Source organism: Saimiri boliviensis, chromosome 15, assembly GCF_048565385.1.
Source record: "Saimiri boliviensis isolate mSaiBol1 chromosome 15, mSaiBol1.pri, whole genome shotgun sequence".
NCBI classification, from domain to species: Eukaryota; Metazoa; Chordata; class Mammalia; order Primates; family Cebidae; genus Saimiri; species Saimiri boliviensis.
Window position 1 is genome coordinate 78692301 of NC_133463.1, and position 22220 is coordinate 78714520.

The 22220-nt window shown below is 39.5% G+C and overlaps 1 protein-coding gene across 6 annotated transcripts in view; it reads right to left on the reverse strand.

The window, feature by feature from the left end:
* ASAP1 (ArfGAP with SH3 domain, ankyrin repeat and PH domain 1) overlaps positions 1-22220 on the reverse strand; it is a 417488-nt gene that overhangs the window by 173202 nt on the left and 222066 nt on the right. For all 6 annotated transcript variants that reach the window (XM_074387136.1, XM_074387137.1, XM_074387138.1 and 3 more), the window contains one exon: positions 1683-1828. In XM_074387136.1, the coding sequence (XP_074243237.1) occupies positions 1683-1828 (146 nt within the window). The remainder of the gene's footprint in view (positions 1-1682; positions 1829-22220) is intronic.

Sequence of the window (22220 nt, forward strand, 5' to 3'; positions counted from 1 at the left end):
TTTAAAATTATCCTTTCCCAACTTTTCGAAAATAAGAAATACTTCTATGTTCAATATTCATTTGCTTTCAGATTTGCTTATTTACTGTGTAAGATTAATTCAGTGGCATAAATCACCCATTAGAAAAAGTGTCAGGAAGACAGAAACATACACACATATATTTATTTACTGTGATAGAGAAAAAGAATATTGTAATTGGCCAAATAGGTTAATAGAGTATAGAAAGGTAGTTTTCGTTTTTTCAAATAGGTTTTCTTCATCTGTAAACTAACCTTTTGTATCCAATGGATTTATGACAAATTATCACCTAAGGTCACAGAGGCCTATTTGATATGTGAATAACTGAACTAGGCTAAGGACTTCTTCAGCATGAGTTCTGGATCCTTAAAAGAGGTGAAAGTATAATAACAAGAGACTGGCAGAGAAGAAGAGAAAACAGCTCTTCTTCTCCAGGGCAGAGTTAACTTGGAAATGTATGATATAAATAGTTTTCCTTTGGCACCTTTCAACCTCATGGTACCCCTTTCTCTGGGGACTTAGAAAAGAGACTAAATTATTTCACTTAGAGATCTGGGTGCCTCTTAGAGAAATAATTTCATCCCCCCAAACCAACAAAATCCAAATGATCAGTCCAGGTGGACTTTCTAAGTGTGCACATGGTATGAGGGTTCGGGAGGGGGGTGCAGTACAACATGGGGATGCCCACACACAACTGCTTGGGAAATAGGTTTCTCCACTACCTCAATCCCTGGGTCTGTCTCCTGGGGTCAGCACCTCTAGTGTTTCGGATCTTTAGGGATTCTTCTTGTCATCTACTTCTGAAACCAGAGATTCCCTAAATCTCAAAACCCTTCTCTTGCTTGCGGGTTAAAAGGATGTGGGGAGTTAAGGGAGGTTCGTTATTTATAAATCAGAAACCAAAATGCATGATCACCATCACACACAAGTGATATATTACTTTCCTTTTTTTTTTTTTGAGACAGAGTCTCGCTCTAGCACCAGGCTGCAGTGCAGTGGCGTGATCTGTGCTCACTGCAACCTCTGCCTCCTGGGTTCAAACAATTCTCCTGCCTCAGCCTCCTGAGTAGCCAGGAGTACAGATGTGCACCACCATGCCCAGCTAATTTCTATATTTTAGTAGAGACGGGGTTTCACTATGTTGGCCAAGATGATCTTGATCTCTTGACCTCGTGATCTGCCCACTTTGGCCTCCCAAAGTGCTGAGATTGCAGGCGTGAGCCACCACAACCAGCCGAGATACATTACTTTCAATATGCATTTCCAATGTATGTTTGACACAGAAACCATCATTATTCTTTTAGCCAATTAAAAAGCAGAAGTTGCTGAAGGTTATCTTTTAAAAAATCAATGGTAGAGATGTGGAAGAGAATTCAGGTTAAGCAGTTTCTCTCTCAGCTTCAAAAAATCTATTCTATCAGCTGGGCCAAAGGTACAAACCACAGGAATTTCACAATGGGATTTTCTTTAAGCAAATCCTAAGTGACTAAAAAGCTTTTTAGTTGAGGTGTAGAAGTCACCTAGGACTAAAAAGCTTTTTTGTTTTTTATTTCTCACCCCACGACCAAGAATTGAGGAGGAAGGATTATTGAAATGTTCTCTATATATGACATTATACTTTGGAAAGCCTGTAATTCTTTTTACTCACATATGAAATGTCTTACCAGATTTTTCAGCAGTGTGGACAGTTCCTTTGTAAGAGTAGAAAACTTGACAAACGCGGTGCCAAGGTCAGGGTTGTCTCGACTTAAAAAATTACTTCCAAACTTATCAAGAACTTGTGCATAGTTTTCTTCATTTTGTACATGATCTAAAAACAAAAAAGAAGAAAGGAGTCTGAGCTATTACTTGCCACAATAAATAGTTTGAAAACTGATCATTACAAATTCTCAAAAGGGAAGCATAAACTGTATCAATTATTTGTAGCACATATCCGAAAGGTGGTTAGGAGTACACTAAATATTCTAACTCATTCTACTATGAAAGATTTTCCCTTTTTGTTTCACAGAATTTTAGCTCATTTATAGTCCAGTTAATCCACTAATTCCCGATAGACTGAGGGGTCAAATTATCTCACGTTTTCAAGCAATTAAGAAACTATGAATGGCTGAGTGTGGTGGCTCACGCCTATAGTCCTAGAACTTTGGGAGGCTAAGGCAGGCAGGTCACTTGAGCCCAGGAGTTCAAGACTAGCTTGGGCAACATGGCAAGACCCATCTCTACAAAAAATTAAAGATTAGCTGGGTGTTATGGCATGCACCTGTGGTCTCAGCTACTTGGGAAGCTGGAGCCTGGGAAGTTGAGGCTGCAGTGAGCCGTGTTTGTGTCACTACACTCCAGCCTGAGAGACAGAATGAGACCAAAAGAAAAGAAAAGAAAGGGAGGGGAAGGGGGAAGTGGGAAGGGAAAGGACCGATGATCAGAAAAAGGAGAAAATTCTCCTTGGCAAAACAATCTTGGATTGCAAAAGAAAAATTCATGTGTCCTAACGAGTTTCCTTCCCTGTAACTAATCTTCATTTACTTTAATTCTGTCTAGGTCCCAGGTCTGAGGAATAACATTTGTAAAATGCTTTTCATAGACCATCTCTTGCGCAAAATGTTCAGAACTGGATCAGATGAATTAGGTGCACAAGAGAAACATTAATTTGTGAAAATTTCTCCGCCCTAAGCTTTTGTTTTCTAATTCATAAAATGAGGCCAGTATCTGCCTTACAGAATTGTGGTACTGGTAAACTGACATAAAGTATATAAAAGTTTCTCAATAGAGCAAATATACATAACAATAACCCCCACTGCCTTGAAACATATTCTGCATCTGGCTTCCAGGAGTTTTTTTCTTGAGTGTCCTCTTGCCTCTTGACTGGTCCTCTCCGTTATCTTTGCTGGTTCTTCATCTCTCTGACCTCATCATGTTGAGGCCCCTCAGTCTTGGGCCTTCCTTTTCTACTTTTGCTTACTTTCTTGGGATCTCAGTCTTATGGCTTTAAATACTTTTCTATCAGCTGGTAACTCCTGAATTGATATTCCTAGCCCAGACAACCCTACCCTCTGTAATACAGACATATATTCAACTGTCTTTTCAATATCTCCACTAACTATGTTCAATCTTCACATGTCTAAAACCAAACTCTTTATCTTCTACCCAAACGCTCTTTTTCTCAGTACCCTATCTGTGGCAATGGCAAATACCCTTTGCTTCTGAAATGGTCTCTTTGTTGCTGCTTTTGCTTCCCAGCAGTCCGTTATCAACACAGCATTCAGTGTAACACTGTTATATAGTATACATCAGAACTTGTGACTCTCATGGCAAATATTACCACTTGCCATAAATATCCAAGTTCCCAATCCTTGCAGGGCTACAGAAAGGAGTACTGCATTTCCCTACAGTCTTGAAGTAAGGCAGGGAATATGGCATGCACCACCCAAGGCCATGTGAGTGGAAGTGACGCATACTACATTCACATGAAAGCATTTCAGATGCCTGTACTCAACTCTCCATCTCCATCCTCTGTTGTGGTGTACAGAGAAGCTGAATTTGCATGGAGGCCCACAGTAGATGCATAGTTATTTATGAAATGAATAAATGAACAAATAGGTTTATCAAAGTTGTTATCTTTAAAGGCTTTACAATAAATTACTTTTCTTTATAAAGTCTTCCTTTAGTTGGAAACAATCCCTCCTTGCCCACAATTCCCGTATCATATGTGTGTGTGTGTGCGTGTGTGTGTGTGTGTGCGCGCACACACACTTCATTTCCTACCACCACACTGCAAGAGGCAGAGATTACTTATGGTTCACTTTGCATCCCCACCCAGCGGACACTGCTGTAGATCTTTCAGTGAGCTGGACTTTCAAAGCTGCGGCTTGGTTAATAGTTGTTGACCCAAATTTATTGAATTCCTTTTCAGGAATTGAAGAAGCACCCCCTTCTGAAACAGCCTAGGTTGTTCAATAATTGAGATCAAAATTTTAAATTCTGCTTTCAAACACACTTTAGTAAATGCATGGGAGGAATGGGCAATCATGAAACAGAACATGAGTTTGGAGTGGGAAATAACCCAGGAAGTCTAAATACAATGAAGGAAACAAGTGTCACGGCAGTCTAATGAAATGAAATGAGGCCCTAACCGGCCCTCTAATCACCACCACATTAAAAATTCATGGTGCCTGCAGTGGCTGTCAGCATTTCAGGCTGAGATATTAAAAAAATGCAGCTCTAGTTACTACCCAAGTTCACTCAGAGGAGCAGCTCAGAAAAACACAAAAGAAAGGCCACACTAGCTCAATGGAGAGGATGCACAGGTTTCATCACCCTCATGTGCTGGTGCTACTCCTGATACCTTTTGTCTGAGGCCAAAGAGGTCCCAGCTTACCACCAAGACTCCCACCTTGTCTGATATCCTTTTCTGATTTTGAAGACCAGTGAAAAACGAATTCAGCTGCCTGTTCATTTTACCTGCTCCCAATGGGAGTATCTCAGTAGTAAACACAGATATATAGGCTGTTTGGTTGAAAATATCAAATATTGATAATGAAAAAAAATTTATCAGAGTAATCAAGTATCCATGTATGCACCACCCAGCTTAAGAAATAAAATATTAAAGAATGATTCCCTATTCCCCTACTACTGTATCTCTACCCAATTCCAATCTCTTTCCCTCCCTCCCTAGACAGAGCCATTATCCTGAATTGAAATTTCATGCAGAGGTTAGAACGAATGACAAGAAGCTCTCAGTGATGACAGACTCATTAAAGAATAAGATGGACTTGGCAAAGGGCTAAGGCAGAGACAGGCTATGGGAAGAAAAGTGTTGCGAGAAGCTGAGAACCTTCTGTGACTCAAATGCTTATGCTTTCTACAATCTCATATTTCATCCTCACCAGTTCTGCAAGGGAAGAATTATGCTTATTAGGTAGATGAAACATGAAATGTGATGTGAAGCAGAAGACTAGATAAGTATAGGCTGTATGTTTTGCTAATTCCACGGCTGAATAATCATGTAGTCTCTTTATTTCCCCTCCTCTCTCTATATATACATATGTATGTATATGTGTATATAATGGCATATATGTGTGTATGTGTGTGTATGTATATATACACATACATATATATATGTGTGTGTGTGTGTGTATGTATACATACGTATATATATGTGTGTATATAAAATTTCCTAGTGTAGGCTGTGTGCGGTGGCTTAGGCCTATAATCCCAGCACTTTGGGAGGCCAAGGTAGGCAGATCACGAGGTCAGAAGTTCAATACCGGCTTGCCCAACATAGTGAAACCCCGTTTCTACTAAAAATACAAAAATTAGCCAGGTATGGTGATACATGCCTATAGTCCCAGCTACTGGGGAGGCTGAGGCAGGAGAATCACCTGAACCCAGGAGGTGGAGGTTGTGGTGAGCCGACATCACACTACTCCAGCCTGGCAACAGAGAGAGACTCAGGTCTCCAAAAAAAAAAAAAAAAAAAAAAAAAAATTCCTAGTGTTGAAATGTAACAGTTTAGTAAGATGTATCTTGGGGTAACAATAATAATAATCCCATGAGAATAGAAATGATAGAAATTAAATGTAAGATGCTTAAAACAGTGCCTGGCATGTGCCCCAAAATGTTAGCCACTGCTACCGCTATATACTCATGACTACTTACAATACAGAGATGTCTGTAATATCAAACGGTGTAAAAACACAGGTCTCATGACATGTCTTTTTTTTTTTTTAACATACTGTATTATAAAGTTAGCAATGTCAGTACTAGAAAGATCACACACATGTCCCCCAACACGTACACCTGTGTTCTAAATTAAGGGTTTATCCAGCAGATTTTCAACAGACACAGAGAGTGAGATGGCAAAGAACCATGATTCTGGTGGAGGAAACAGCAAGGGCAGCAACAAAAGGGAGGAACACACTGCAGAGTACAGGAAGCCACTTGAGTGGAATGTCAGCTCAGAGGCATAGGGAAGAGGAGGGAAAGAAAGGGCTGTGGTGGCGGCTCACTGCCACAGGAATGAGTGTGTCTGAAGGAGAGGAACTGGTAAGGCAGAAAATGGCCCACTGACTTCAAGAGGTTTCAGAGAGCAGGAGGCAGCTCTGTTTTAAGATCTTTATTATATCCAAGACTTTTCGGCACATGGTACAGTGGGAGTTAGGGTAAGTAGGTGAGAAAAGAAACTGGATAAAAGAAAAGAACAGAAAAAGAAATATCCATTAAGAAGATACATTCTTTCCCAATATTCCTAAGAAACTTCTGGAATCCATGACATTGTGGCAGAATGCAAGGTAACTGTTTTGTTGTTGTTGAGACAAGGTCTTGCTCTTGTAGACCCGGCTGGAGTGCAGTGTCACGGCTCACTGCAGCCTCAACCTACTGGGCTCAAGTAATCCTCCCAACTCAGCCTCCCGAATAGCTGGGACTACAGGCACATGCCATCATGCCTGGCTAATTTTTAATTTTCTGTAGAGATGGGGTCTCGCCATGTTGCCCAGGCTGGTCTTCAACTCCTGGGCCCGTGTGATTCTCTCACCCAAAGTGCTAGGATTTATAGCTGTAAGCCACCACACTCAGCCTGCAAGATAATTCTAAGAGCTAGGTGAATCCTTTCAGTTTAAACAAGAACAAAACAATACAGTTTTATCAACAAGACCAGAAAAGGCTACTTCATTAGGATTTCAACTGCCAGCATTTCTGTGGGGAGATGACTAATATCAACTAATCACCGATTTACTACTCCAATATTACTACTCCAGTAATAACTGTATTAACAGCTAGTTTGTTGGGTATTAACTACACGTTATTGTATTAAGCACTTTACATACAGTATATTACTTCATTCACTCTTACTCATAGTCCATGAGATAAATACTATTACCATCCTTACTGTGTAGATACAAACAGTCACTCATGATGATACAACTCATATATAAGGACAGGCTGCCCTAAAACAAGCCACTTTGACATAACAATTATTTTGAAAAGTACTTAAGAAACAGCAAGGTAGCTGGGTGTGGTGTTTCACACCTGTAATCTCAGCATTTTGGGAGGCTCAGGTGGGCAGATGGCTTGAACCCAGGAGTTTGAGACCAGCCTGGGCACCATGGTAAAACCCCATTCTATTAGTCTGTTCTCATGCTGCTAATAAAGACATATCCAAGACTGTGTAATTTATTTTAAAAAGAGGTTTAATTGACTCAGTTCAGCATGGCTTAAGAGGCCTCAGGATACTTACAGTCATTGGTAGAAGGGGAAGCAAACAAATCCTTCACATGGTGATGTATGAGAGAAGTATGAGAGAAGGGCAGAGTGGAAAAACTCCTCACAAAATTGTCAGATCTTGTGAGAATTCAGTCACTATGACAGAACAGAATGGGGGAAGTCCCCCATAATTCCATCATCTCCCATGAGGTCCCTCCCCTAACATGTGGGGATTACAATTCAGATCACAATTCAAGATGAGATTTGGGTGGGGACACAGAGCCAGACCATTATCACCCATCTCTAGCAAAAATGCAAAAATTAGCTAGGTGTTGTGGTATGAGCCTGGGATCCCAGCTACTCATGAGGCTGAAGCAGGAGGACTGCTGGAGCCTGGGAAATTGAGGTTGCAGTAAGTGGTGACTGTGCCACTACACTCCAGCCTGGGTGACAGAATGAGACCTTAACAAAGAGAAAAGGAGAAAGGAAAGAAAAGAAAGAAAGAGAAGGAGAGAAGAAGGAAGAGAAGAGAAGGGAAGGGGAGGGGAGCGGAGGGGAGGGGAGGGGAGGAAGAAAATTTTCTGCTGAAAAACAAGGCATAAATCTCATTTTGTGAAAGTGTTACCCCCACCTCCTTTCTAGGAAGAGGAAAAAAACTGTGTTACAAGAGATGAAAAGTCAGCACCAAGATTAATCTGCATAAATAAACCTTGTTAAAATAATCTCTATCATCTATTTGTTTCCCTCATTTATTTATCTTCCCTATAATTTACTGCCCTGTAATTCCTAGAAACCTCCTTTTCTCTTGTCACTTATCCACAATTTCCTGCCCTTTGTTAAAATAGTACAGCTAGTGATTGACTTACGACCACGGTCAGGACTGCGGAACGGTCATAACAAGAGTTGGTTGTAAGTTGAGTAGGCTATATGTACAGTTGAAATGGTGCACGCGGAGATGGTAGTGCTGCCGGAAGCCACTAAACCTTACAGGGTAGCAGAGAATGTTTTTTTCCTCCGCTAGACTCCACATCCTGAAGTGGGACAGGCCTAGGTTCAAATCTCAAGTCTGTCACTTACTATCTGTGTGGTACCTTGGTCAAGTAACTTTATCTTTCTAAATCTCATTCTTCCCCATCTGGAAATTATAATGGCATATACCTCATAGAGATGTTATTAAAAAAAATTTTTTTTTGAGATGGAGTCTCGTTCTATTGCCCAGGCTGGAGTACAATGTCACAATCTCAGCTCACTGCAACCTCTGTCTCCTGGGTTCAAGAGATTCTCCTGCCTCGGCCTCCCAGGTAGCTGGGATTACTACAGGCACACGATACCATGACCAGCTAATTTTTAGTAGAGATGGAGTTTCACCATGTTGGTCAGGCTGCTCTGGAACTCCTGACCTCATGATCCACCCACCTTGGCCTCCCAAAGTGCTGTGCTGGGATTCCAGGCGTGAGCCACTGCACTCAGCCAGATGTTATTAAATTTAAGTAAGCTATTGCATGCCAAATGCCTGGTACACAATGAGTTCAATAAATATTTATAATGGCAATGACACAATGATGACAACTATACCAACTATCATCCTTGGCCACTGCATTGGAGCCAGCCTTTTACCCCATGGACAGGAGGCCGAGGCTTCAGACAATACTGAAGAGTTTATAGCCCTAAGGGCTGGCATTAACAAATACCTTAGGAATACATTATAATTCAATATTCTTTTTTTTTTTTTTTTTGAGACGGAGTTTCACTCTTGTTATCCAGGCTGGAGTGCAATGGCACGGTCTCGGCTCACCGCAACCTCCACCTCCTGGGTTCAGGCAATTCTCCTGCCTCAGCCTCCTGAGTAGCTGGGATTACAGGCATGTGCCACCATGCCCAGCTAATTTTTTGTATTTTTAGTAGAGACGGGGTTTCACCATGTTGGCCAGGATGGTCTCGATCTCTTGACCTCGTGATCCACCCGCCTCGGCCTCCCAAAGTGCTGGGATTACAGGCGTGAGCCACCGCGCCCGGCTTATAATTCAATATTCTTTAAACATACTATGTATAGTCATCCAATGAGGCCTTCCTCAAAACTTTTGGAACCATAGCAATTATTACATAGGTCTCTCCCAGAGGGGTTTTTCTGATAGCCTGTGTTATACCTTACCAAATAGAGCAATTTTCACAAAACCTCTGGACCAGACTGCCTGCCAAACCTAACCTTCGATTCTCAGTGACTCTAACTATGGCTGCTATTTAGTAAGCACTGACTACGTAGAGGGATTCATCACAGTGAATATCCTAAGCACTGACTATGTAGAGGGATTCATCACAGTGAATATCCTGAAACTCCTGTGACACTCCCTCAAGGCAACTGCTTTACAGATTAGAAAAGTGAAACTCGGTGGTGAAAAAAGGATTAGATCCCAGCTTCATTTGATTCCAAACCCCATCATTTTCCACTGACACACTCAGGAAAGACTATCATGGATAACAGAACATTGTGTGCCACAGTATCTATATAGAATCTAGTATGTGAAAGGCTTGATGACAAATACCAGGAACAAAAAGGTGAATAAGACTTTCTATACCGTAATAATATTGACAAAGTAATAATAATGATAATTATTTGCAATTGCAAATTTTGATTAATGTTCCAAGAACTGTGCTAAGTATTTTTCCTGTGTTAACTTGTTCAATATTCACAATGTAGAATCTGGTTTAGAGAAGTTAAGCAAGTTGCCCAATGTGATACAGCTAAGAAGCAGTAGTGACAGGCACTGACCCCAGAGCCTGTGCTCTTAACTAGTGTACTTCAGTTAAGTGCTGGAGCCTCCAGAAGTCTTTTAACTTGAGCCAGATGTCAAGTGACTGAGAGACCTGAAAATCCAGGTCTTAGTTCCAGGCTCTACTATGTCAGGAGACTGAAGCTCCTAGGGGCCCTAATTTCTTCATAGATAAAATAGGTCTAATAACATCTGCTCTGCTGAGAGATAAAGGTGTCATAACTAACATAAGAGCTCTTTTGGAAAAACCCAAAAAAATTATAAAACCACAGAGGATTATTTCTACTTAATGAGTACAATAAGGCCTTGAGAACACAAAAAAATAAATCCATCCTAAAAAGCGTTCCAAACCACAACCAAGCACAACCTAGACATCATTTGGTGAAGGATCACATAGAACATAGGCCTAAGTGACACAGAGATTTGGGTCTGAATCCCCACTCTGTTCTAACTGACCATATATAACCTTGGAAATGGCACTTAGCTTTTCTGGGCCTCAACTTCATTAAGTGAAATGGGACAATGCCAATAAGGTACATGGCATGCCTCTAAAAATATCTTTATTTCTATTAAGTTCATTCACCCTGAAATTCAGGGCTGAAGTCCTGATGCTAATGGACATCAAATATAAATTTAAACATGGTATTTTTTGGAGGATTCCAGGATATATAAGATGACTATGGATCAAATTCCAGGTTTTCTGTTTATAAATTGTGGATCTAGGGCAATTTATATATCATCTCAGATTCTGCCTTCTTAGCTGTAATAATACCTACTTGATTGGGTTATGAAGGGAAACAGATGAGAAAAGTCTATGAAGTGCCTCATCTAGTATCTAGTATACACTGGGTGTTCGTAAAATGCTAAGTACCATCCCACACTCCAGAATCTCACTTCCTTAATTTCCCATACTTTCTTTCCTGGGAGCCTAGCCTCTCTTCCAAGGTCTTTATGCAAGTTCTCCTTCTGTGTCAAGAGTCCAGAGCAACAACTGTGTATCATCTTATCTTCATGAGCTAAGAAAAATCTTTCAGTGGATAGCTAGGATACATGCTTTATTACACTCCAGTCACAAAACCTATCCAAAGTTCTCCTGTTTGTAACTTCCATCACAATTTCAGGACCCATCCTGACTCTTTCAACGTCAGATATAAGTGTAACCTACCAAGAATCCTGTTATTCACTCTCTTCTTATCCTCTTGCCAAGCTGGGGGTCTCAGCTTAATAAACGTTGTTATATGCCCAGTTCCCAGTGCTGGGCCTGGCAATAGTGAGTTTACAGTAAAATGCTCACTGCATGTAGTGGATTCTCCTAGAACAAGCCTTTTTCCTTCCTTCAAAAAACACATAGCAGCAGCCATGTGTCAGCCACATAAAATACAGTGAGCTATAATGTAATAACAAAGCCATATAATATGTCATAAATCATCGTGCTGCCATAAAACGGGAAGTGACAAATTATTTTATATTATCCCATACATACTTTGTAGCACTAAAAACACTTATAAAATATTTTTCAAAATTATGTAAATAATTCATATACTATTACAGAGATATAAAAAGATAAAATTACAATTTCCTTTCCCCCTTTCAAATCCCACCTCCTTAAAATAAGCAAAGTTAATAATCTGGAGTATATCTCAGTGAAATATTATGATTAAAAAAAATCACACACACACATACAGACACACACATATAGGTGTTTCCACCCCTTTCTCACCTTTAAAAAAAAAAAATGGGATATGACATATGACCACTATGGCTTGCTTTTTTCCTACGGAATAAAAATCATGACATTTAATATGTCAATCTAATTATTTTAACTGTAATTATGTTCCATAATAAATCCCCCTGCTGAGAGAATACTAGGTTTTCTGTAGCTTTTGTCACCAAAACACAATGCTGCAATACTCTTATACATAAGCTCTTACATGCCATTAGTTTATATCTGGAAAAATATATTCACAAAAGCGGAAATGCTATGGGATAGGGTATACAATTCAAATTTTAATTAATATTGCCACATTTTGTCCAGAGAAGTTGGTTAGAGCAACTCACATTCCAAACAGCAATGCACATACACAAAGGGCTCAACCACATAAGCACACAGATGTTACTGTTCCTTTTAGTTCTGGCCACATGTATATAAAAAAAATTGACTATAGTAAATCTATCTTTTTGTATTTTATTGTCCATTAACATTTCCTTTTCTGCCTGTTTACATATTTAGCCTAGTTTTCCAATGCTAGTATTTTTCCTATCAGTTTGTAAGAATGTCTTTTATAAAGAATAGAAACTTTGTAAGTTGCAAATATATCTTCGATTTGTCTTGTAACTTATTAATGGTGTCCTTTGCCATAGAGAAATTTAAAAATTTCATGTAATCATTATAGATCAATCTGTATGCAGATGAATTTTTGGGGCTTCCTGTCTTGCTTATGTTCCTAAGCCTTCTAATGTTTAGCATTTTTAAAAATACTTAATCTTTAATCAAAAGCAATGTATTTTGTTTATATAGCACAGGAAAGAGTTCGTTATTTAAAGTATGCTACTAAACTTTCTAAAGTTTCATTCACTTCAATATTTAAATACTTAATCCATCTGCAATGAAATTATCTATATGGCATTAGGAGTTACAACTTTTTTTTCCTTTCTTCTGTATGAAAACATACTGCTATTTAAGATGGACTATAGAAGGCAACTATTTAATATTTGATATAAAAAAAAAAGAACACACAGACAACACTTGGATGGAGTGGGTTAGGTTTCACAAGAGAAGATAATTGAGCAGAAACTTGAAAAATGAATAGCTGTTTAACAAGTAGACTTGTGGTGTGAACATTCAAGGCAAGAGATAGCAGCATACCACACAGGCGCCTAAAGTACTCAGGAATAAGGAAGCCAGTGTTTATGGGCTGAGACACAAAGAAACTAACATGGAGTGTCTGGTTCCTCCAAAGCTTACCACCTTCAATCTAGTGTCAAGTAGGTTAAGATTTTGTTTTGTTTTAAGAGGCAGGGTCTTGCTCTATTGTCCAGGCTGTAATGCAACAGCATGGTCATAGCTTGCTGTAGCCTTGATCTCCTGGGTTCAAGTGATAGTCCCACCTCAACCTCTCCCTGGTAGCTGGGACTATGGGCATAAACTACTATGCTTGGCTTTTTTTGTTTTTAAGAGATGGGGCCTCACTATGCTGTCCAGGCTAGTTTCAAAATCCAGCGCTCAACCAATTCTCCTGCCTCAGCCCCCAAAGCACTGCGATAGGTTAAAGTTTTAAAAGCACAGTCCTAGGCCGGGCGCGGTGGCTCAAGCCTGTTATCCCAGCACTTTGGGAGGCTGAGGTGGGTGGATCACGAGGTCAAGAGATCGAGACCATCCCGGTCAACATGGTGAAACCCCGTCTCTACTAAAAATACTAAAAATTAGCTGGGCATGGTGGCGCGTGCCTGTAATCCCAGCTACTCAGGAGGCTGAGGCAGGAGAATTGCCTGAACCCAGGAGGCGGAGGTTGCGCTGAGCCGAGATCGCGCCATTGCACTCCAGCCTGGGATACTTTCTGCCACACCAATCCATAAACTCAGTGCCACTTGTCCTGTGACCCAGAAACGAATTTAATTTTATAGACACCACGTTATTGGGGAATGAAGAGTTTGGGTCTAAACTTTTTATTTCCTTATCTATAACACTGACTAATTTGGAAATAGCTGCTGATTATGAGCAAGTTATTTCACTTCCCTGAGCCTCAGTAACCCTACATTTTCCTACCACCATTAACTCTTAAGAGTCTATTGTTAAGATTAAAAACAAAGTCCTTGGAGGCAGAAAGCCCTGTGTGCATTTTTCAAAACCGCTTTTCTCCCTGCCACTTTGGATGATTCATTTCTATAATTTCTCAAGGTCATTTTGAATGTGGAGTTGTTCTTTCAAAGTCCTAGCCAAGCCCCAGCCTCTGGGGTGTTATCTGGAAACTCAGCATGCATATTCTCATTTCTGCAGCACTGACAAATCCATTAAATAACAGAGCCCCAAGAAAAGATACCCACAGAGTTTTACAGAGCTATTACTCAGCATTTAAACAGCATCTGAACATCACTCTCCTACAGCAGAAGCAGAAATGTTCTCTCTCCTGGCTTCATCACACAGCCTTCCTGCCTGCCAGAAGAAATACACATTACACTTTGGTTTACTGATGGCTCTGCAGGTAATTGCAATGCTTTGAGATCTGGCCCCTCAAATACGTAGCAAAGACACAACCTATTCTTTCCCTACCTCAGTCTCCACAGTATGACTACCCAAAGGAGCCAACCCTTCTAAATAAATTGGTGTTTAAAAACAGGACCCCATATTTTACTGCTAATTCACAAACTTTCATCAAGCACCTACAATAGGATGCAAAGGTTGTTTAGCGTTTAGAATTATGGCCTTAGATATGACCTTTAAGTCCTTCTGAACTTTAGCTTTTTGGCTTATAAATTATATGTAAAATAGAGATAATAAAACCTTGTTGGGGCCGGGCGCGGTGGCTCAAGCCTGTAATCCCAGCACTTTGGGAGGCTGAGGCGGGTGGATCACGAGGTCAAGAGATCGAGACCATCCTGGTCAACATGGTGAAACCCCGTCTCTACTAAAAATACAAAAATTAGCTGGGCGTGGTGGCGCGTGCCTGTAATCCCAGCTACTCAGGAGGCTGAGGCAGGAGAATTGCCTGAACCCAGGAGGCGGAGGTTGCGGTGAGCCGAGATTGCGCCATTGCACTCCAGCCTGGGTAACAAGAGCGAAACTCCATCTCAAAAAAAAAAAAAAAAAAAAAAAAAAAAAAAAAAAAAAAAAAAAAAAAAAAAAAAAAAAAAAAAAAAACCTTGTTGGGTTCTGGTTCTGCTAATGCGGTAGTAGCCTAGGACAGGACTCAGCCTGAGTAGCTACCCTCTGAACTAGTGCTCTGCAGTATTTTTTTGTGGTTGATTTTTAGAGACATGGTCTCACTCTGTTGCCCAGGATGGAGTGAAGCAGCGCAATTACAGCTGACTGCAGACTTGACCTCTTCTGGCCATCCTCCCACCTTAGCCTCCTGAGTAGCTAAAACCAAAGGTGCATGCCACCATACCCACCTAATTTTTCTTTTTAAATTTTTTGTAGAGATGGGGTTTTACCATGTTGCCCAGGCTGCTCTTGAATTCCTGGGCTCAAGTGATTCGCCTGCCTTGGCCTCCTGAAGTGCTGGAACTACAGGCATGAGCCGCACTGTACCTGGCCTTCCAAACTATTATTAATCATCAATCCCTGTCAGTAAACCATTTCAAAGCATTTCCAAGCACTGCTTACATGTTTATTTAATCAATTATATATTATTATATATATTATACTACATATAACATAGTATATATTGTATGTATCAAAACAATACTGTTTATATAAATCAATGGTTCTGATCTCAATGTCAGGGGCTCCAAAAACCCCTGAAATTGACTGAAATATTCTGCTTTGTAAGATTTTTTTTTTTTTAATTCAGAGAATGTGTGTCATTGTTCTGAGGTTTACTAAGAAGTCTATGACCCCAAAATATTCAGAATTAGAAGAAATGTTAGCTGTATCTTAAGACAAAGCTTCTTGCCCTTTCTGGGTGTATAGTTGGTGAGTCTAAGGGAAGGGCAACAGCACATTTGAGATCAAAAGGGGCAGGTCTCTCTGGATTAGTTGCTAGGGAAATGCAGTACTGCTAGACACTATGAACTCCGCTTTGGGTATGCACAATGCATTTTAGAGGCTACAAAAGCATCTTCATCTCATTTCATAAATAGACAAGAAAAAAATCATCATCTCATCTGCTTCACTGGTAGAAAAAACAAGGTCCTGAGAAATGAAGGGACTTGTTAAAAAAACACTCATTTACTTCTTGTCAGAGTAGAGATCATATCCCAGCTCTCTACCTAGGAGCATCCCGACTCCTCACTGTACAGGCAGCATAGAACACCCCCCAAAACATGAACTTAACCAGGCTTCTCCACTTCAGAACTCTGGGAAAAGGCATCACTCTAAAATGTGGACAAGTAAGATAATGAGGGCCGCAGAGAACACAGATGTGTGGGGACTCCAAAAGTGTGTGTGTCTGTGATTCAGAATATACACAATGGGCCAGGAGCAGTGGCTCACACTAGTAATCAGCAATTTGGGAAGCCAAGATGGGTGAACTGCTTGAGCCCAGGTGGTCAAGACAAGCCTGGGAAACATGGCAAAACGACCTCCCTACAAAAAACACAAAAATTAGCCAGGCATGTACCAAGTGCCTGTGGTTCTAGCTACTACCTGGGAGGTTAAGGTGGGAGGATCACCTGAGACCAGGAGGGCGAGGCTGAAGTAAGCCAAGATCATGCCATCAAACACTCCAGGCTGGGCAATGGAGTGAGACCCTCTCTTAAAAAAAGAAAGAATATGAACAATTAAAAAACACCTATAACTTGGAAAAAAAAAAAAAGAATGTAAACAATGAAAAAAACCTTTAAAAAGATGTGTGGCTACTATCTTTTTTCTTTTAGCTTATCTGAATTTTATACAGTAAACACATTAATATCACATTGTCCTTTCACGATGGGGGAAGAAATCAGAAAATACCAGTGAGAAAAATCAGCACAAGATGTCCCAGTCCCCCCAGCACCCACACAGCTCTCTATAAAGAAAAATGTACATGATTGATCAATTACCTGAGCCATGAAAGATCTCAGAATATCCTTCTGTTATCTGAATGCAAGAGACAAACTGGCCGAGCAAAGTCATCCTCTGTCAACCCCTAAATGTTTTGTCTTATGGCCTTGATTATCAATGAAAACTACTTCAGAATCAGTAACAACTTGCTTGATTTCCATACTCAAATGGGACAACACAAAATCAATTAGTTATTCTTTCTTGCTAAAGGCTTAATTGGAGAAGCCTCTCCAGTTGTAAAAACAAGACATTTTAAAATTCATGTTGACATGTGAACTAAATATATAATTGAACACACACATGTGACTGCTTGTTAGAGGTTGTCATGGCACTGTTGTTTCTAGAGGGTAGATTCTTTGCTATGGTTTAAGTGCAATGTCTTTATACAGGAAAATACAATTCTACTTTGATGAGACATAAACCATTCAAGAATGATGAAAATGCAATTTGGAATAAGAGGCAGCAAGATATAGGTAAAGCCATAAAATCTTGACTGTAATTGTAAAGAAGGGTCTATTTAAGGCTCGAAGGTGGTCCTTAAAGATAACTACAGTCATTAATCTGAATCAACGGACTTGCACACAACAGGTATTCAATGGTGGTTATTATTTATTTTTACCAAAAGAAATCATTAAAGCAGAAAAATACATTTTTATATTCATGTTTAACAGAGCAAATCTGTTGTTCATCCTGAGGCTTAAAAAAACCCCAAACTAGGCTGGGCATGGTGGGCTTATGCCTATAAATCCCAGCACTTTGGGAGGCAGAGATGGGCGGATGGCTTGAGCCTAGGAGTTCAAGACCAGCCTGGGCAACACCGTAAAAATCCATCTCTACCAAACATCCCCTCCCCTTCACACACACAAAAAATTAGCTGGGCATGGCGGCATGCAACTATAGTCCCAGCTACTTGGGAGGCTAAGAAGGGAAGATCACCTGAGCCCAGAAAGTCAAGACTGCAGTAAGCTGAGACTGTGCTACTGCTCTCCAGCCTGGGCAACACAGTGAGATTCTGTCTCCAACAAAACCCAAATTAGTGGTCACAAGTTTATTTAAAACTACTTAATTTCTCATGTTGTATATTCCCCAAAGATACAAGCATCCATCATTAAATGAGAGCACTCATTCTACAATCAGCAAAATGGAGGAAGTGCATACACAGGCTCGTATATGTAATAAATAGCTTTTAATTACAAGTAACAGAATATGTGAGCCAATAACGATGACCCAAAAATTGAAACTTCCTAAGAAGCCTAGGATTTTAATATTACTCTGGAAAGAGACATCATTTTTTTTTAAACAGCATTCTGTTGAATTGCTCTAGTTTATCCCCGCATAATTTATAGAGAGTAATGCTCTCCTGAATAAGTATACTCCCTTTTGCGGGGGAAAAAATACCTCTTCCTTGACCATTCTGAAGGAACTGATTAATTTATTTTGACCTCCCAAGGAGTAATAATGAACCCACAATAATGCAAAATGCCTTTAAGGCCCAAAGAAACTTGTTTAGATTTTGCTCAATCCCAGTATTTCTATCTAAACCTTCTGAGAGCTTAAGAATTGTTATCATTTTTACTAATAAATTTACTGTAATATCAAAAGATTTTTTAAAAAATCTGGTTATCATCCGCAAACTTGAAAAACAGCAAAAAAGGTAAAATTTCCTAGAGACAAGCTGCTTTTGTATAATCTTGTGACATTTTATTCTAATCTATTATATATCTTACATACACCTGTTAAGAAAGGTTTTCTCCCCACTGAAAACTGCAAGATTAAAATAAGCATTATGTGACATCACAGTAAAACATTGAACCTAACCACCAACTCTAGTTACTACTGAACTCATACTATACCTTCAAGTCTGAGGAAATGTTTAACTAAAAAATAGCTGAAATGAAGTTGTCTGGCTACAAACAAAAACATTTGCTTCCTATCCACTGATAAATTTAGTACTTCACCTTTAAAATCCTAGATTTGATTGTGCACTAGGAGCTTTTTCCTACTCCTAAAAGAGGTAATTTAAAAAAATGAGAAACTGAAGAGAACACCATACATTTTTTGCCTTAAAAACAAAAACACTCTCTTACAAAACTATCTACTACTTAATTCTAACTGAAAGGGAATGGGAGACAAAAATGGAAGGCAATGAGAAAACCAATGGCTATCTTCCTTGTCATGAAAAAGCTGCAAAACTTTGTAACAATCTAGCTGTGTTTTGAAAATGACTTCCACGTCATATGCTTGTAATCAAATTATATACCACTGTCATTTTTTTATTGCCCAGAAATATTAAATGATTTACAAGCCTCAACTTTAAGACCAACAATGTTATAGATTCTAGAGGGCATCATGTGTTACTAATAAGCTAACATTTATTCTGAATATATCCTGGCATAAATTTTAAGGAGTCAGCCATGTAATAATAAAATGTCCATTTAATTTGAGCAAAGAAAAAAAAAAAAGGTAAAACTGTATTACAGAAAAAGACCTAGTAGCAGGAATATTCTGAGTTCCCATTCCCAGAAAAAAGTGCACACCTGTACCTGTGTTGTGTGAAAATATATCTGTTCAAAAAGATTAATGTTTTCAACCTAGCTCATTTGGTAGAACAGCCAACTCAGTATACCCATGCTTACTATGAACCACATGCTTCTGTTTTGTAAAAGTACATCTCACTTTGTTTTTAAATACTGAGAAGCAAGCAGTAAGCTCTTTTCTCAAGCAACACCTGACTTATGTGCATTTACGTGCCCATGTTTCCAAGGGAAGAAATCCCATGAATGCCAGCCCCACTCCTACTGTACTGACCCAGGGTCTCTCACAAAGATCAAGATCAAGATGCCAGCCAGGGCTGCAGTCATCTGAAAGTTTGCCTGGGGTTAGTAGATTTGCTTCCCTGTCTCACTAGCACGGCTGGTAAGTGAGTGGTAGTTTTCAGTGGGAGATCTCTCTCCACAGGACTGCTTGAGTATCCTCAATATGGTAACTGCCTTCCTCCAAATAAAATGACCAGAAAAAAATGGAAGGACCAGGTGGAAGCTATCTTTCTATGGACTGGCCTTGGAAATCACATGGCATCACTTTTATTACATTCTATTCATTAGAAGGGGGTTAATAACTCAGCAACTCTGGTGTACATTCAAGGGGAAGAGGGATTAAGCTCTATCTTTGCAAAGAAAATTGTCCAAGGATTACAATGTATTTTGAAACCTCCACAGTGCCCGAGAAACTATTAGCCATTTTAATCACATATTAGCAGAAGAGTGAAGGAGGGAGAAAAGGGGAACGGGAGAGGGACCACTAAGGCAGACTTCCTAAACAACAATCTGGTTCACAGATTAATAACATCAAAACTTCAAAACTTACAACTAACAACACAGGAAAAGTGAATGGCTTGGAGAATTTTCCATTGGTCTAAGCAGTTCACAGAAATGAGTTTTTTGTGTTTTTTTTTTTTAAATGTCCTCATACACAACAAGGAAAAGTGAGACACAAATTCCCAGAACAATCTTCAAACTAAAGAGCTTGCATGGAGACAATTTGTTTAAAACAAACAAACAAACAAACAAAAAAACCCCCTCATTTTTATACTGCTTACTAGTACTGATAAAAACTTACGTGTAAAAATAATACATTTTAAGGGTAAGAACCTTCACAATGTTTAGCCATCTTTCAAATCACTTTGAGAAGGTGAGTGATTGGTAATCTCCAACCAGAAATATAGGAATGCTTTTTGAATGTTTAAAAAATGTCATATGGGTTTTGTATCACTTAAGCATTGTGAGAAAACAAGAAAATTATGAAAATGCATTGGGAAACAGATACCAGGGTTCAGCCTCTTGCGGTTTCTCTGGATGAGGCCAAAAGCCCTTGGAGGGGAACAGCTTGGATTCCACTGAACATGTATCATGGAAAGATATGCAACACCACTGTTTTACTCATCTAGTTATTTCTGAAGACTTAAATGTCATAGTGCTGTCCACAAGCTCAGCTGTACTATACTCGCTCATGATTGCAGAAACCCTTTCAGGCTTCTGTGAGGAACCTGGGGAGATCTGAGTTTGTCCCTACATTTCTGAAACATGACCATGGTAACTACTATTTGTGGTCTTATCTGGGAAACACCAAATTCATCCCACAGATTACAATGCTGGGAGTTTCCATTTGGCAGATCCATTCATGAATACTCATGATTAGTGAATATTAACAGCTGATCTCAGAGAGCTTCCCACGTAGTAACCTATCTAGCCAACATGCAGCGATTCATTCAACCCTTGTTGAGCCCCTGCTATATGTTAGGTAGAAGACAAATACAGAGTGGCTGTAAAAGAGCAAAGCTGGGGGTCAGCTGGGCTCTCTTTCCATTATTTGCTAGTTACGGTACCTTGAACAAGTTACTCTGGTTCTCTAAGTTTCAGTTTCATCATCTATAAAGTGAGGACAACAGTACCTTATCAGCTTGTTTGTCATAGTCTACTATAGCATAAATATACAATGAATATCATTTTCTCCTAGTGGTACTCCCTTAACACCTTCCTCACACTACCTCAGATCCTTCTTCCTATTTCACCCTTTGCACTTCGTAAGCTTCCTTTTATAGCACTTCCTACTTTCTAGTTATAGATACTTTCCAGTTTGGTGATTGTTAATCTCTTCCCCACTGGCTTGTAAAATTCATGAAGGCAGAGAATTTGATGTGCCAGACACCTAACACCCAGAACAGGAGAATACAATAGGTGCTCAATAAATATCTTTTTAACAAACTAATAAATTACTTTGACAAATGCATAAACTACAAAGATGAAAAACATAGTACTAGTCTTATCAAAAAGCTCATAGGCCAGTACAACAGTTCTTAATTCTAGCTGCAAGTTATTATGAGCTGGGGAATAGTATTTTTTTCATCCCAATACCTGGGTTCTAATTTGGAATAATTCTAGGTAAGAGTCTCAGGGATTCCTGTTTTTAACAGTTCTTCAGGTGATCCTAATCAACAATGGTAAGAATCATTAGTCTCCTCCAAGAGAGATGGTTAGTATTTGCAATACAACAGGATACATGTTCTCTTATAGTATCACTATCCAAAAGGACTTCCTGTGATGATGGAGAAGTTTCTATTTCTGCACTATACAATATGGCACCCACTAGTCATATATGGCTGTTAAGCTCTTGAAATGTAGCTAAAACTGAGGAACTGAATTATAAATTTTATTTTAATTAATTTAAAATTTAAAACCATATATCATCAGAGGCTACTCTAATAGTACAGACCTAGGAGGAGGGTACAAAATCTAGTCTAGACTGGAGAGATTCAATGTTCAGTTAATTGTGCCATCCCCATCCACAAAGAGGGTGCAGTCTACTGAAGGGGGCTGCACCCAAATTCCGCATACAGCCCTTGAAACTCTCTCCTCTTTACATCCATACAGGAACAACCTCTCCCTTCTGTCATACCAAGGGCAGCTATGATCAACAAAATCCTTTTAAGAACAGGAAGAAGCATATCCCCCAGTAGAGGAGCCTTTGTGTGA